General features: G+C 41.5%; 1 protein-coding gene and 2 long non-coding RNA genes across 5 annotated transcripts; 1 reads left to right on the top strand and 2 right to left on the bottom strand.

The window, feature by feature from the left end:
• Positions 1–1,155: 1,155 nt before the first annotated feature.
• LOC134223640 (uncharacterized) lies at positions 1,156–1,761 on the top strand. Its single transcript, XR_009982651.1, has 3 exons — positions 1,156–1,368; positions 1,421–1,554; positions 1,612–1,761. It is a non-coding gene; the product is annotated as an uncharacterized LOC134223640 (long non-coding RNA).
• A 1,067-nt stretch (positions 1,762–2,828) lies between these two features.
• LOC134223639 (uncharacterized) lies at positions 2,829–3,349 on the bottom strand. Its single transcript, XR_009982650.1, has 2 exons — positions 3,222–3,349; positions 2,829–3,123 (listed from the first exon to the last, which is right to left on the bottom strand). It is a non-coding gene; the product is annotated as an uncharacterized LOC134223639 (long non-coding RNA).
• A 3,865-nt stretch (positions 3,350–7,214) lies between these two features.
• On the bottom strand, positions 7,215–9,404 carry LOC134226494 (CCR4-NOT transcription complex subunit 9). 3 transcript variants are annotated; one of them, XM_062707306.1, is made up of 4 exons: positions 9,184–9,404; positions 8,413–9,083; positions 8,173–8,264; positions 7,215–8,099 (listed from the first exon to the last, which is right to left on the bottom strand). In XM_062707306.1, exons 2-4 carry the CDS (start codon positions 9,040–9,042, stop codon positions 7,919–7,921), a joined length of 903 nt encoding a protein of 300 aa, XP_062563290.1. In that variant the 5' UTR covers positions 9,043–9,083; positions 9,184–9,404; the 3' UTR covers positions 7,215–7,918. The 3 variants fall into 3 exon arrangements, with proteins under 3 accessions (XP_062563290.1, XP_062563289.1, XP_062563291.1); XM_062707305.1 differs by having other exon boundaries at positions 9,195–9,401; XM_062707307.1 differs by lacking the exon at positions 9,184–9,404 and having other exon boundaries at positions 8,413–9,108.
• Positions 9,405–15,299: the final 5,895 nt, after the last annotated feature.

Below are 15,299 nucleotides of genomic sequence, written 5' to 3'. Positions count from 1 at the left end.
AACCCTCATCTTGGGTAAAAAAACGCCGGTAGAGGTTATTGACGGCCCATGGCTTGTGGAGGCGATGAACCGCAAACTCGATGGGCTTTCGGCCTTCAAGGTGGCGACGGAACAGCTGGACGCCATAATTGACTTTGCGTCATCGAAGCATAATATCAGTAAGGACCTCAAGAGGAGCTTGCTGAAACTTCGAAAATCGATGTTGGACGCCAAGCTGGAGAGGGCGGTCGGGACGGCCAAGTTTAAACCCGTGAAATCTGTGGAGTCGAGGTCTACCCATACTGAGGCCCAAGGATTCGCGGACTCGGGCAAGGTCGAATTGACCGAGGGCGTGCTAGCGAAGACGGTGGTGCCAAAGTCTACCCAGACTGAGGCTCATGTATTTGCGGGCACGTCGGGGGTGACTGCTCCAACGGAGCAGACACAAAAACGGGGGAGACAGTCTCCAGGGGATGAGCTCCCTGGGGGCCGTCCAAAACGCGGAGGGTTCACGGACAGAAATATGATTGTATTGAATCTAAAATTATGCTTGTTATTCTTAAATAACAATGTATTATTGTTTATACGTCTATTATAATTATATTTATAAGACTTGTTCAATTAATTTCAACTCATAATAATTGTTGTTTCAACAATACTGTTTTCAAAACAGTTATAATAGAAACAATAATTTTCTCTTATTGTTTCAACAATAAATCAATTTGAATCTATCACAAGTTTACGTCAAAAGTAAGCTTTTCCAAAAAGCTTATTGTCGCTACGTAACCCCGAGCCAATCTTTGGAAAAGGACTCAATTATTTTTTTATATCAAAATGCACCAGTTTGAATTTATCAAAGGTTTCGGATGAAGCATGCGAATTATTATAATTTATTAATTAGGAATATTTATTGTTGACTTACATTGTGTATTACGTTGCGTGTGTAAATAGAAATAGTGTTTGAGATGAAAAGTCATACATTTTTGCATTAATCAAATGAGGTGTTTGGAATCGTTTGGCTTGTTTTGGGTGAACAAACCGAAATATCGCCACAATCCAGCAAAAACTCCAAAAGTTTTTTATTTGAAAGTTGAACAAAATCGACTACAGTCGCGATTCGCTGGTTGGGCCACGACCTCGGCCCAACTAACGAATTCAGTTTTTTAGTTGGGCCAACTGACAGCCATTTGAACACGTGTATTTCGACTTGAACATCACAAATGATGTCCAGTGACGCCCAATCCCGTTTTCCGTGTTTACATTGAATTTTGACGTACGGTTGCTTTTTAGTTGGGCCATGGCCCAACCAGCGGAGGCCCAACTAAAAAGTGACCCAAGTATTAAAATCCCAACCAGCGAATCCCGACTGTACTGTTCCCACCAAGAGAGGTTTGTATTTATGTTTCTATGACCTAAACCATTCTAAACATATTATTTCCAGAATTCATCATTTTGGTTGAAACTAAGGCACCGCATCTCGTCTGCTGTTTAAGGTGGAAGTATCGTAGACTCCACGACAACGAAACTTTGTTCAACGTCCAACATCAGAATGTGAACGATTCATTCCTAAATTAGGTAAATATCACATTTTTCCATTAAACAAGCATAAAATATAGCACTAATGTATTTCAGATCCTGGGTTAGATGGTGCCAACATACCGGAATTTAGAACGGAGTCCAACATGCGGGGGAGGAGGAACGCTAAGACTAAACCAAAGCGACAACATGCAGGGCAAATGGTTTAATAAAACAACATTGATGATCAGATTGTATTAAGGCAGATCATTTTAGCAGAAAAATAAATAAAAATATTCTAATGTAAAATCAATAATGCAATGGGTTTAATTTCAATCTGAATTGTTTATTAAAACAATAAAAAATGTCTCTTTGAATCAAACGAAAAGCTCTTTTTGAATTAATAAAAGTATTATTGTTTTCATATAATACATTGAAACGCTTTGGAAGCTTCGTAAAATAAAAGCTTTCGAAGCTTCTTTTCAAACAACAATACTGGATTGTTGAAATAATAATATTTCTTATTACCGCCAAAACAATGTAAAATTCTTGTTGAATTTACATGAAATATTATTGTATTTACAAGAGTTTTTTCTGCGTGTTACTACCCCGAACAAGGGTAGTGGGGCTGGGAAGCTGAACCCCGGCCTGGTACCTCCAAAACCGGGGGAGGAAAGACCTGGAAAGGTCCGTCCACCCAGGAAAGACGGTGGTAAGGGTTTACGGCAGGCTGAGAGCTCTCAGCCGCACCAAACCAGGGAAATAGAGGGGGATGACGCCTCCTGGACCCTGGTCAAGAACAAGAGAAGACGTCAACAAGAACAAGAAGACGTCAAGGGCCGAAAAGAAGGCCCAGGCGAATGAGGGTAGCAAGAAGTCTATGGTAGGCGCCAATCGCTCCAGGGGCGATGCCCTACACAGAAAGAAAAACCATTAATAATAATGAAAAAACCGTTGGTTAAAATAAAAAGTTTCATTGGTTCTTTTTCGTAGAGAGTCGAGCATTTTCGGAATAAAAGTTTGTAAACTTTTTATTTAATCAAGAGTTTAAATGTTATTTGCTGCTCTAGAATCGAAAGTTTGAACTCTTAATTATAGATTGTACCATTGTCAGATCAATCAGATTGTACTGTGGGAAATGAAAGTAAATGATTTTATCGCATTTCATATTGAATGGTGCTATTATTGATGTTATTGAAGAAAGTTTTCGCAAAAAATAACTCAACCTAGCATAAATTTTGGAAAGATCGTAAGTTCAAACCGGTAATTCCTCCACCTTTTTGTATGTCTTACGATCTTTACAAAAATTATGCCTCAATATTTTGGCAATCAAATTTAGGTAATAATTGTTTCACTACACTTTATTTTTTATATATTTCATTTATCAGGGAACTTATCCCCAATGACATCTATGACTTGCGTCGGCCACATAAACTGCCTGATAAATTTTATGTTGATTCGAAGATTTGTGCGGCTAACGACATGAGCGAATCTGCCGGATAACATTCCTTCGGAGTCGTCATCCTTGCTGTAGTTTCGATCCATTGTGGTTATGGTTATGACATTGTCGACATCAGAAACGTATGGGGTTTTAATAGGTCCATGTTTGATTATGTTCCGGCTCGACATCTGGGTAACAGAAATAAAAAAGTTGTAATAAAGAATAATGCATAATAAATTTGGCGAAGAAATAACAATTGACTTTGATATTTACAAATATTACTCACCTCATCATCATATACCAGTTATGTACGCATCTAAGCTACTGGAACTCCAAAGAATCGTTTGTTTTTAGGGAGTTTACGGTTTCTAATCTACATTTTATTAAAAGAAAATTACACATTTTCAAAAAAACTATATTTTTCAAGCGTGCGAACACTGCAGAAGGCACTTATTTTTCTATTTTTTCTTTCAGAGTCATCTGTCACGGTGATTATTTTTTTCACATTGAGTGTTTTGAAAATAAAAGTTCAAACACTTTTGTGTTCATAAGATGAATTTCAAAATTGATATTCAGACCCGACGAAAAATATGATTGAATTAAATACATAACTTTCGATTCTAAAGTTTTCACTTTTATTTTAAAGAAAAAATATCACTTCTTAGAAGCAAAGTACAATATATTTGATAAAATAATATTTGTTCTTTCTGTGTAGTGATCAAAACGGACGAGGCTAAGTACTCGGACGTCTTGAAGGCGATGAGGAGTGACGTCAAGCTCGGTGAACTCGGCGCCGACGTACTCGCAAAAGGGCGCCGCCTACAAGAAGTTGGCGGAGGAAGTCCTAGGCGAGACGGTCAAGGTGAGGGCACTCACGACAGAGGTGAATCTAAGGGTTAAAGACTTGGACGAGATCACTGAAGTCGAAGAGCTCGTCACGGCACTGCGGCGACAGTGTGAAGTGGAGACGCCCACCGCAGCCGTTCGGCTACAGAAAGGTCCGGCAGGGACGCAGGTAGCATTGCTTCGGCTATCTGCAGCAGACGCCTCCAAGGTAGTCAAGTTAGGGAGCGTCAAGGTGGGGTGTGGGATGGTCGGTGTGTTCTGTGGGCATATACGAGCAACCCGAAGTTTGCTTCAAGTGCCTGGAACCGGGGCACAAGCAATGGGACTGCAAAGGCCCTGACAGAAGCAATCTCTGCCGACGCTGCGGATTGGAGGGACATAAGGCACAATGCTGCACGAACCCTCCCAATTGTTTGATTTGTTCCAGCAAAGCTGTGAACAGCAAGCACCCCATAGGGGGTTCGATGTGCCCGGCGTTTAAGCGTGCTGCAAAATCACAGTGCAGGTAACGCAGCTGGCTTGCTCGGCCTCGCCCGAGTGTTTGGTGTGCGCAGGTTTAGAGGAAACGGCGGAACACGTGTTGTTCGTGTGTCCACGTTTTCGCGCAATGCGTGACCAATGCGGACAACCTAGTCCGGAGGATGTGTAAAGATGAAGTTGGCTGGAATGCCGTTTTATCGGCTATCGCCCAAATCGTCATGGAGCTACACAGAAGGTGGCGCGTGGACTCAAGGATGGCTAGTTCAGGCGCAAATAAGAGGTGGTATAAGGGATCGGAGTCGGCTTCATGGGTCATACCGGTGGTCATGCTTCTGTGGTCGAACTCGATCCTTTTATCGAACAAGTGGCCGCGCGAAGAACAACATGGTATCGTCACTTTCGCGGCGTCGGTCAACTGGGCGGGTTCCAAGCCCGAGGACGGAAAGGGGTCCACGTCAAGGCTGGGGCAAGCGTAGGCATCGCGTCGGCAAGTCCCTCTGTGTGTTGGCGAATAGGCCCTTTCGCAGAGAGATCAATTTGGGGTGCACACGGCATCATCATTCTTGATACCAGCTGTGCAGAGGGAAGCAGGCGCGAAGTCGACCCTTCCCACCTTCCGAGGACATAGGGCGTGGTAAGGCCACCTGGAAGGCCGGCAATGCGCTGGCACGATACCATGGTGTTCTTCTAAGAACAGCGAGTCACGATACTCGATGCTGCAAGGACACGCAGCTAACCTCAAGGGTGCTTTGTACACTGCCCCCCTTTGAAGCATTACTTTCTGGTTTTACCGAAGGGACGATGGGCTTGGCGGCAATGGAAACGGTTTAGCGGGTCGGGAATGTAGTCCTGCCTTCCTCGTTGGAGGTGGCCCCTAACCCAGCACTTCCTGGACAACCCAGGATGTCAGTTGAGCAGATTCTCCCTCAAGCAGTGGAGGAAGAAAAAAAACGCACACACACAGCCATCACCTCAATTCGTCGAACTGAGTCGACTATGGGTCTCCGCGTCTTCTATAAAAAGTTTGTTTTTGGAGCGATCATATAGCCTTTATTTATACTTAGTATACAAGAAAGGCAAAACTTAGGGTTAGAAAATTGTATATGTTTTACCTCAATGTGAATCACTAACTCAACGATAGAATAAAAAGTTATATACTAAAAACAGTGGTGCGATCAAGAGTTTTAAGCTACTCTCATGAGTTCAATTTCTTGGTTCTTCGAAGAGTTTTACATTGATTGATACCATAGGATGGAGATTCTAGGCGAATCGAACGAGCTGACCCGATATTCTTTATTTTAAGTCGACACTGCTGCGATGACCAGCTAGGTTCCAGTTGCTAGGTTGTTGCTTCACAGATTTAGTTTCCACCCATACAGAATTCCTGGACGAACTTCAGGTGGAATTACCGAATGGATTATTAAATGAATTCCCGAAGGAGAATCTGAATGCTTCCAAGCTCGACCATTCGTCGCAACAATATATACTCACCAAACTGAACTGCGTCGTCGATTTATTCTGACACCGACTCGAAAAACCTTAAACATTTTTGCCTTATCTCTATTACACGCTGATTAGTATTTTACTCAATAAAGAAATAAGGTTCCCCCAAACACAGGCAACGCGATTATATCGCTTGGCGACTGCGATTCTGTGACCGTCGGTATGGAAGCGTAAGTAGAACATTGCCTGCAGCGACCCAATGATAGAACTACGACGATTAGTTGTCGACGTCGCGGCGATGAATTCGCTTAGGTCTTGGGGAGCCTTAAAACATATGTCAAATGTAGATTACAAGGAATTGCTGATAATGGTATTTTTCAATAATATTTTTATCATACCTCCTAAGTCCAAGCTAATCCACTACATTCTTCCCCTCTTTTACTTTTGAGATGTTTTATACCTATAATGCCAATACTATAATTATCTTTGGTTGCGAACGACTCAATACAAATCCAATCCAAATCGAATCCAATCCAAATGGAATGCGAATTCAATTCAAATCCAAGTCCAATCTAAATCTAATCCAAATGCAATCAAAATTTATTTTAAAATCAATCCAAATTCAACCAAATCCAATCCTAATACAATGCGAATTCAATTCAAATCCAATCCAAGTCCAATCTTAATACTATCCAAATCTTTTCGAAATCCAATCCAGTGAGAAATGAAGAAATGAATAGTGAGAAGTGAGCAGATGTGGACTAGTCTCTGATTTGATGTTTGTGGAGGTCAACTGCACCCACCGTTCCGAGCATTTTGATCAATGTGGTAAACAAGAAGACCACATTGAATGAAATGCTCGGAACGGTGGGTGCAGTTAACGTCGACAAACGTCATATCAGATACTAGCCCATATATGGCCAATATACACTGGATTTTGTTTTTACACGATTTACATTTTCTCAATTTTCCACTCATCCTAAATGTTTAACGTATATTAATTATCATTTGATTTTTCTTTGATTTATTCTGGATTTTTTGAAGCATGTTGCGAAGAGTTTGGTGGCAAATTGAAGTCACACGATCAAAAATACGAGCGACAAAAAATCGTGTAAAAACAAAATCCTGTGTATAGGCAAGCTGGCGGCTATTACGGATCGCGGAAAACTGGATACATCTATTTCAATGTAAATTTTCTATAGGATAAGTATCCTAAAAGATTCAATTTTTAATCTCCTTCTTCTTATTGGTATTACATCCCCACACTGGGACAGAGCCCTCTCGCAGCTTAGTGTTTATTAAGTACTTCCACAGTTATTAACTGCAAGGCCAAGCCAAGCCAAGTTACCATTTTTGCATTCGTATTTCATGACGCTAACACGATGATACTTTTATGCCCAGGGAGGTCGAGACAATTTCCAAGCCAAAAATTGTCTAGACCGGCGCCGGGAATCGAACCCAGCCACCCTTAAATTTTAATCATAATCCTGTAATTTAAAAATAAGAAACATTTCATGTTACTTTTGTTAATTTTATTGAACATATCACTGATCTCTAACGATACACTACTTATATTAATTATCTCGTCATCATTATCTCACAATTGAATTTGCTGATGCACCATCAGCCGCTAATTTAATGAGTGATTTTAGATGAATTTGTTTTTTGTCTTAAAGTGACCGATTTCTGACCTGCATTCTCTTTAGTTACAAAACAATTTTTCTATGGAAAAAAAATATAATGGAAATACGTGACTTTTATAAACGACAACACATTAAAAATCCAAACTTTTTCGAGTCGATACTGATATTCAAGGTTAATATGCGAGAATTATGCTTAGTTTCAAATAAAGAAAATCAGTTTTTTTTTGTTACATTCTAGAACAATTTTCAATTCAATTAATGAATTCGGAAAGTTCATTTTTTTTGCGCCAATGCTAATTTGATCCATTTCGTTTCTCCTCGCATTATATTAAGTGTTTACAATTTTGGTTCAACAAGATTGCAAGCAAATTAGAAGTAATAGAAATATGAGGAATAAATTATTCATTCATGTACTGTAGTAAGATATCATCATCGTTTATCATCTGTGTCGACTGGTGGTCACGTGGTTCTGGGGGTGGATGTTCAGGAACACAATGCTTCGCGCAGGATCTTGCTGATGCAACATCGAAGTTGACTTGATTGCATGCCGCCATTCTGTGGCCCAGTAGTATTAGGAAGTTAGCGGCGAGATGCCGACCTGTCGCGGATCGGCCCCAGGTACGGTAACGGTTTCCAAATTTTTGAGCAGCAATGAGAGCCATGGTTTAGTAGATTTGTCCTCCTGCAAGCAGGCAGCGAATGTTCCATCACGCAACTGATCCGGCAGGCACTGACGGAGCGCTTCTCGAGCTCTACGAAGGGAAAAGGATATATGGCGACCATTAGAACAATTGTTTTTTAATAGCCGAAAGCGTCGAGACTTACCTTGCATTGTCAGACAGTCTTAGATAACACCGAACAACGTGCTTTAACAGTCTAGCTGAAGGTTCTTTTGAGAGAGAGATTACCATCTTGCCCTAGAACAATAAATCAAACAGTTGAAACCCAAAATGTAACGTTGATGAAGTAATGAGGGAGAACAATTATCCGGTCATCCGTAAACTAGCATAGGGGAGACTTAAACTTCGCGACTATAATAGATATACTACAACTTTTTTCTCTTACCAGAATAATGGCAACATGTGAGAATCGATCGTACGTGTGGCAAATATACGACAGGCCGCTATCGTCCAACAAAATTTTCTGCAGGATGAATGTCGCCACGGTCTTGCTCAGCTCTGACCCGGATTCCATTATCCGCAGACACAACGGGATGATCTCCGTCGTCAACAGAAACGTGATCACTTCCTGCTCGTCGGTTTTCACCAACGCTCCGATCACTCCCAGCGAAGTCAGTCTCAGATACTCGAACGGACGTGTCTTGGACGTGGTGTGCAGGAACGGATACAGGAACAATGGAATGTGGGCCGCCAGGAAAACGGATCGAGTTTCCGGATGGGACGCAACACACTGCAGCAGAGCCAAGGCGTTGCAAACCCGGTTCGATTGGTGTGCCGTCAGAGTAGCCGGATTGATCGATGGATAGATGTTGATGATCTCCTGCAGCAGAGCCGCGGTTGTTCCGAAACTGTGCCACAGCATCGGCGCCAGGTCCGGGACCGATTCACGCTTCTTGCTCAGCTCCAGCAAAGCGGTTTCGCGCGTTTCCGGATTGGACAGCTCGTTGATCCATTGGAACACTTTCTCGCTGTTGGCCGCCGCCTGCAGGCTGGCGGGGCTCTGCTGGGTGGACATTGTTGCGGCAGCCAGCTTGAAAGATTCCTCCACAAATATTGCTGTAAGCAATGGGGAAAAAAACAACTGTAAAAATATTTCTGCCGTTCCCAAAGTAGAACAAGAGCAAAACAATCACCGAAAAAAGAATAAGAAGCTTACTTTGCACTGACCTTTACGAACCGTATATCGCCTTAATTTCACTTTTCTCTAGTTTTGAATACGTTATTCCACTTTTGGAAAACACCCTTTCCGCAACTGACGAAAAATCAGCGATTACTTCAACGAATTTTCCAGAAAATTTCACTTATTAACTTCCGCGACACTTTTTTTACTTCAACTATTCTTGGGCTTCTGTCGCTTTCTATTCTTTTTCTTCGTCGGTGGCACAAAATCGGACGTCCCGATACTTTTGACAGATGCGAAAACCAAAATCAGGGAAAAGACATACGTTGAATTGTTTTTGTTAGAGTTCGTGCCTTATCGACCAAAGGATGAGCAATTGAAGTACTAGATTGGAAATCACTCACAGATTAGGTGATGGTTTAAAAATTACGAAAACCATTTTTTGGCACTTTTATTTCCTCCCTCTTTCTTGTTGGTGGGGGCGATATTTTCACCCGCCGCCAATGTGTATACAAACCGACATCCCTGTCACAGCGAGTTAGAGGAGACGTTGTGTTGCTATCTGTACTGTGTACTGATATTAATGTACTATTCCGCATCGAACCGTTTCCCAATAAACATCGTTTGTTGACGTTTTTCTTTTCTTCCGCCGTAGCGCAAGTCCCGGTTTTGTATTCTCCGGTCTGTGAGGACATTCCACTGTGCCTGTTCCGCCGCGATTTCAACAGGTTATGGTCCCGAATTGTGCTGAAGAAAAGTGAAAATTCGTACCCGCGAAAAACGAAACAAGAAGTATAAAGTTTGTGCTTCGTTTGTTGGCGCGAGGTTTGGTTGGTGTGGTTGGTTGCTTTTGATGCCCGTTCGGAGCGTGGATTTGGCTGTGCAGTAGGTACAGTAATCGTGAGAGCGGAAGAGTTGGCTGACTGAAAGCCGAAAAGCAGTGAAAAGACTTTGATCGCTTTTATTGTTCCCGGTACTAGAGGGAAAGCGGTACAAAACGAACACAAAGTGAAATAATCAGTGCAAGTATTTTCGAGCGTCAAGTGAAATGACTGAGAAATATTCGTTTCCCCTACTCAACAATGCAAATTATTCCACTTGGAAAGTGCGGATGCAGATGCTGCTGATACGGGACGACTACTGGTTTGCGGTAGTGGATCCGAAGCCGGATCCGGTCACAACATCGTGGAGGAAGGCAAGCCAGAAGGCGCTGGCAACGATAGTGTTGTTTATAGAGGACAGCCAGATGAACTTGGTGAGGGACGCAGAAACAGCGCAGGAGGCGTGGAACATGTTGAAGGCGTATCACGAGAAGGCTAGTGTGACGTCACGTGTATCCCTTCTAAAACGCATCTGTAATCTCAATTTGGAAGAAGAACGTACTGATGGAGAAATGGAGAAACATCTTTTCGAGTTGGAGGAACTTTTTGATCGCCTACAGTGTGCAGGTCTGCAGTTAGAGCCGTCATTGAAGATAGCAATGGTTCTTCGAAGTCTTCCCGACTCTTACGATGGTTTGGTGACTGCGCTAGAAAGCCGGAAGGACGAAGATCTGACTATGGAGATAGTAAAGCAAAAGCTACTTGATGAGTGGCAGAGAAGAAGGGAAAGAAAGACGGATCGTTCAACGAGTTCCTGTTTCGGCAGTGGTGAAAGTGCTTTGAAGTCAGTTACAAAGCGACAAGACGAGAAGGTTTGTTATTATTGTCGGAAGCCAGGACATTTTCGACGGAATTGTCGTGTGTTACAGAAGAAGCAAAGCGAGGACGACGGAGTTACCAGTGAAGCGAAGCAAGTGAGCGAAAGGGAAAGACCGGTGTGTTTACAGTCAGGTAGCTTCGGGGTTTTGGGCGATGGCTCATTGACAGTGGCTGTTCATGTCATATGACGAATGACAAGCAGTTCTTTACAACGTTGGATGAGACTGTGAAGGGCGAAGTGTTGCTAGCTGATGGATCTATTGCGAAGTCTGCAGGTATTGGTGAAGGAACAGTCGAGTGTATTGATGGGGATGGAAATGTGAAAACCATTTGGATCAAGGAGGTGCTGTACATTCCGAGCCTATACAGCGGTATGGTATCTGTTCGTAAACTACTGGCAAAAGGATTTAAGGTGGAGTTCGGAGCATCCAATTGCAACATTGTCGACCAGAGAAAGAAGGTAGTAGCCGTTAGTGAATTACGTGAGAATTTGTTCGAGTTGAAGATTCCAAGTGCACTGAAAATTGAAGCTAAGTGTCCATCGATTGGCAAGTTTGTTCGGAACGAGATGATTCGTCATCCGAAAAATCATATGGTACCAGAAGTTCGTAACAAAAATCATCGATATCGAAGCCAGGAGGAGTTGATGACGGAAGTGACGCTATTCAAGGACGATAAGATCCAGGAGGAGGAACCACCGGAACGTGAGGATTTTTGGGATTGTTATGATAACTACCACGGATGCTGTGACTGATGGGTTCAAACATCGAGGAGGAGTGTTGGTGGGGGCGATATTTTCACCCGCCGCCAATGTGTATACAAACCGACATCTCTGTCACAGCGAGTTAGAGGAGACGTTGTGTTGCTATCTGTACTGTGTACTGATATTAATGTACTATTCCGCATCGAACCGTTTCCCAATAAACATCGTTTGTTGACGTTTTTCTTTTCTTCCGCCGTAGCGCAAGTCCCGGTTTTGTATTCTCCGGTCTGTGAGGACATTCCACTGTGCCTGTTCCGCCGCGATTTCAACATTTCTGTCACAAACTATATATGTAGAGAAAACTTAGGACACGTGATATGTTTCATATACATATCAGTTAGTCTCTATATATCAGTTAGGACTGAATTATTCAAATTACCGATTTGAGAAATGTTATCAACAAAATGTAACTTAGAGTTATGAACAGAAAATAATGTTGAGTTAGTTTTTGTATAGAAATGAAAGTGATGATTCTAAATGAACGCCTAGACTTCAAGACTGTCTAGGTCAGAAAAAGCTTAATAAATGTTATTAGTTTAAAATTGTTGGGTTTTCAATAGAAATTATTACCTCACTATAGCTTAACATTTTAAAAATTTCAAAGTGAGGTAAATAGATAAATGATGAATAAATGAATGAATAAATGAATGACATAAATTTTTCAAATTTTTCCACGATAGTTAAAATTAAATTAATAATATTAACAATTATGTTTTAATATATAGTTATGTCAATAACCCTACTTACATCAGCACCTATTCGGACTTTGAACCATGCTGACCCAGCGATACATCCAGATTGCCCGATCAGCAGTTTAAGTTATTAAATGCAGGACACAGACCAGTCAATCAGTCAGTTCGACAGAGTACGCAGTGAAGTGATAGTGTTAGCAATAAAGTGTAATCGTTTCTCTTTTCAATAAATCAAATGTAATAATGAGTAATAGGTTTTTTTAAAAACCCGAACGTTCCGTGGAATACTTGATTGGCGCAGCCGTCCGGTATCTGTTCGAAGTGCGTGAAAAACAGTGTAAAAGTTCGGATTCGTAAATCCGAATTAAAGTAGGTCCGCGATTACTTTAATAGTGAAAGCATCCAGCGTCATCGAGAGTGTGCTAGGAGTCGAGACTTCACCGCACGCCACGGACAACAGAGAACCGCGATCCCCCACGATTGTAACAGGTAAGCGAAACTTGTGATTTTATCTACCTCGCATGTTCTTAGTGAAATACGAATAAATATCATCCAATTTCATTTACCGTATTGAAGTTGAACCGTCCTTAGAGGAAGTTGAATTTCATCGCGATAAAATTAAAATTGATCGCGCGCGATTACTCGTTCTTAGAGAGAAGTAACACGTTCGACAATTCAATTTATCGTCGGGTTAGCAGCAGTTCTTAGAAGCCGCTCCCCAAACAGAATTAGCAAAGTTCCGAGAGAATTGCTATTCTGCGAAACGACACGAGTTCTTAGAGAACGTGTGTTTCTAAAAACGTTTCAGTTAATGCCTAAAATTCCTAACAGGGCCAGAAGCGCCTTGCAGGTTACAAGGAAAATACTGAAGAATAAGAACAAAACGCGGTCAGCCTCCGAATCCACCAGCGATTCTGATAACGATTCAATCGAATCGGCCGATCTCGCACACGTTCCATTGAAAGACCTTAATATTTCTTTCGATAAAATTAACATGGCCACAGAAAGCCCGTTAGATCAAATTGCTGCACAGTTGAACACGATGATGCAGGCAATAAATAGACTCGATGCAAAACAGAATGAGTACGACTCATTCATTCGAAATGCAACCGGAGCACCTTCCACTTCCACCTCACAATCCGCTGAGTCGTCCACAGGGCAACAAACCTCGAGGGCGAACATTGACTATCTTTTTAAGATACCGGATACAATTAAATCACTCCCAGTATTTGAGGGTAACCGCAAACAGCTGACTGCTTGGTTGCAAACGGCGGAGAATACATTAAACTTTTTGAAGCCACACGTTGACGATACACTTTTTAAAATGTATGTCACTGCTGTGACTAACAAAATTGCGGGTAAGGCGAAAGACATACTTTGCCTTGCCGGGAACCCCAATGACTTTGACGATATCAAAGACATTTTGATTAACGCTCTTGGGGACAGACAAGAGCTTTCTACATACAAATGCCAACTTTGGCAAAATAAAATGACGGAGGTATTTCAATCCAGAAATATCACCAGAAAACAAGAGATATTGTGCAAAGCATAAAAAAACTTAGCGAAGCAAAACAACTATACAAGGATAATTGGCAGGCCATTAACACATTCATAGATGAGGACGGCCTCGCCGCTTTTATAGCCGGCCTTAAGGAACCTTACTTTGGGTATGCGCAAGCCGCAAGACCCACTGACATTGAAGACGCGTACGCATTTTTATGCAAATTTAAGTCTAAAGAGTTAACAGCCTCCTACATGTCGGAACAACCCAAACAGACAAAACATTTCAAACAGAATCCTAGATTTGAGAAACCCCATTCACAAAACAAGACTGCAGAAGAAAAAACAACACCCTTATCGACCCCGATGGAAACGGAATCCACTAAGAGCCGTTTAACACTGAATAGGAAACTCATAAACAACCAAGAACTTGATACTTCAGAGTCCGAAGATGAAGCACCACAAGAAATTTCGGTAAATTTTCAAATACAGACGGAGCTGAGAAACGAAACATGAATTACTTACCATATCTCAAGATTAAACACCCAGAGACAAACAGGATTATGAATCTCTTGATTGACTCTGGCGCTAATAAAAATATCATTTCACCAGGCTTTTTACCACAGCCTAAATCCATCAACACTTCTATAAAAAACGTCAAGGGAAACCAAGCTATAAAGCATAAAGGAAAACTAAATATCTTCAAACACCTTCCCCCACTATCGTTTTACGAATATAAATTTCATTATTTTTTCGATGGCATACTAGGCGCTGAAACTCTCGCCAGATATGAGGCAAAATTAAATTTCAGATCCGAGACACTTCTTATAAATGGAGAAAAGATAACATTCTTAAAATATTTCCTTCAAAAACCCCTGTATACCACCACACGATCACGGTAGACACATTAAACAATGGAGACTGGTTCGTTCCAGAGTTCCAGAAATTGAATGCAGACTCAGTTGTCGAACCAGGATTATACAGAGCAGACAACTTCAAAACCACAATTAATATTATTTCAACGAAAAAGGAACTTCCAAAACTCCCAAGCCTCAAGGTTACAGTTAACAACTATGAAACAATAGACCCGATCCCCATTCAATCTACGCAAAAACTGAGTAACGAAGAAATATGTGACATTATTAGAACAGAGCACTTATCGCCATTAGAAAAAGCGGAGCTATTGGACTTGATTTTCGAAAATCAAGAAGTTTTATTACGGAAAGGTGAGAAATTATCATCGACCACCGCTATAAAACATAAAATTGTAACCAATAACGATGCCCCTGTTTACACTAAAAGCTACCGTTATCCTCATCATTTTCGGAAAGATGTTGAAGACCAGATTCAAGAAATGCTTGATAATGGTATTATCGCCCATTCATCCAGTCCATATTCCTCTCCAATATGGGTGGTGCCAAAAAAAACAGATGCGTCTAGAAAACGCAAAATACGAGTTGTTATAGACTATAGGAAATTAAATGAAAAAACAATAGA

Source organism: Armigeres subalbatus, chromosome 3 (genome assembly GCF_024139115.2).
Source record: "Armigeres subalbatus isolate Guangzhou_Male chromosome 3, GZ_Asu_2, whole genome shotgun sequence".
Taxonomy (NCBI): domain Eukaryota; kingdom Metazoa; phylum Arthropoda; class Insecta; order Diptera; family Culicidae; genus Armigeres; species Armigeres subalbatus.
The sequence above is the reverse complement of the archived record's forward strand: the minus strand, read 5'-3'. Positions and strand labels throughout refer to the sequence as shown.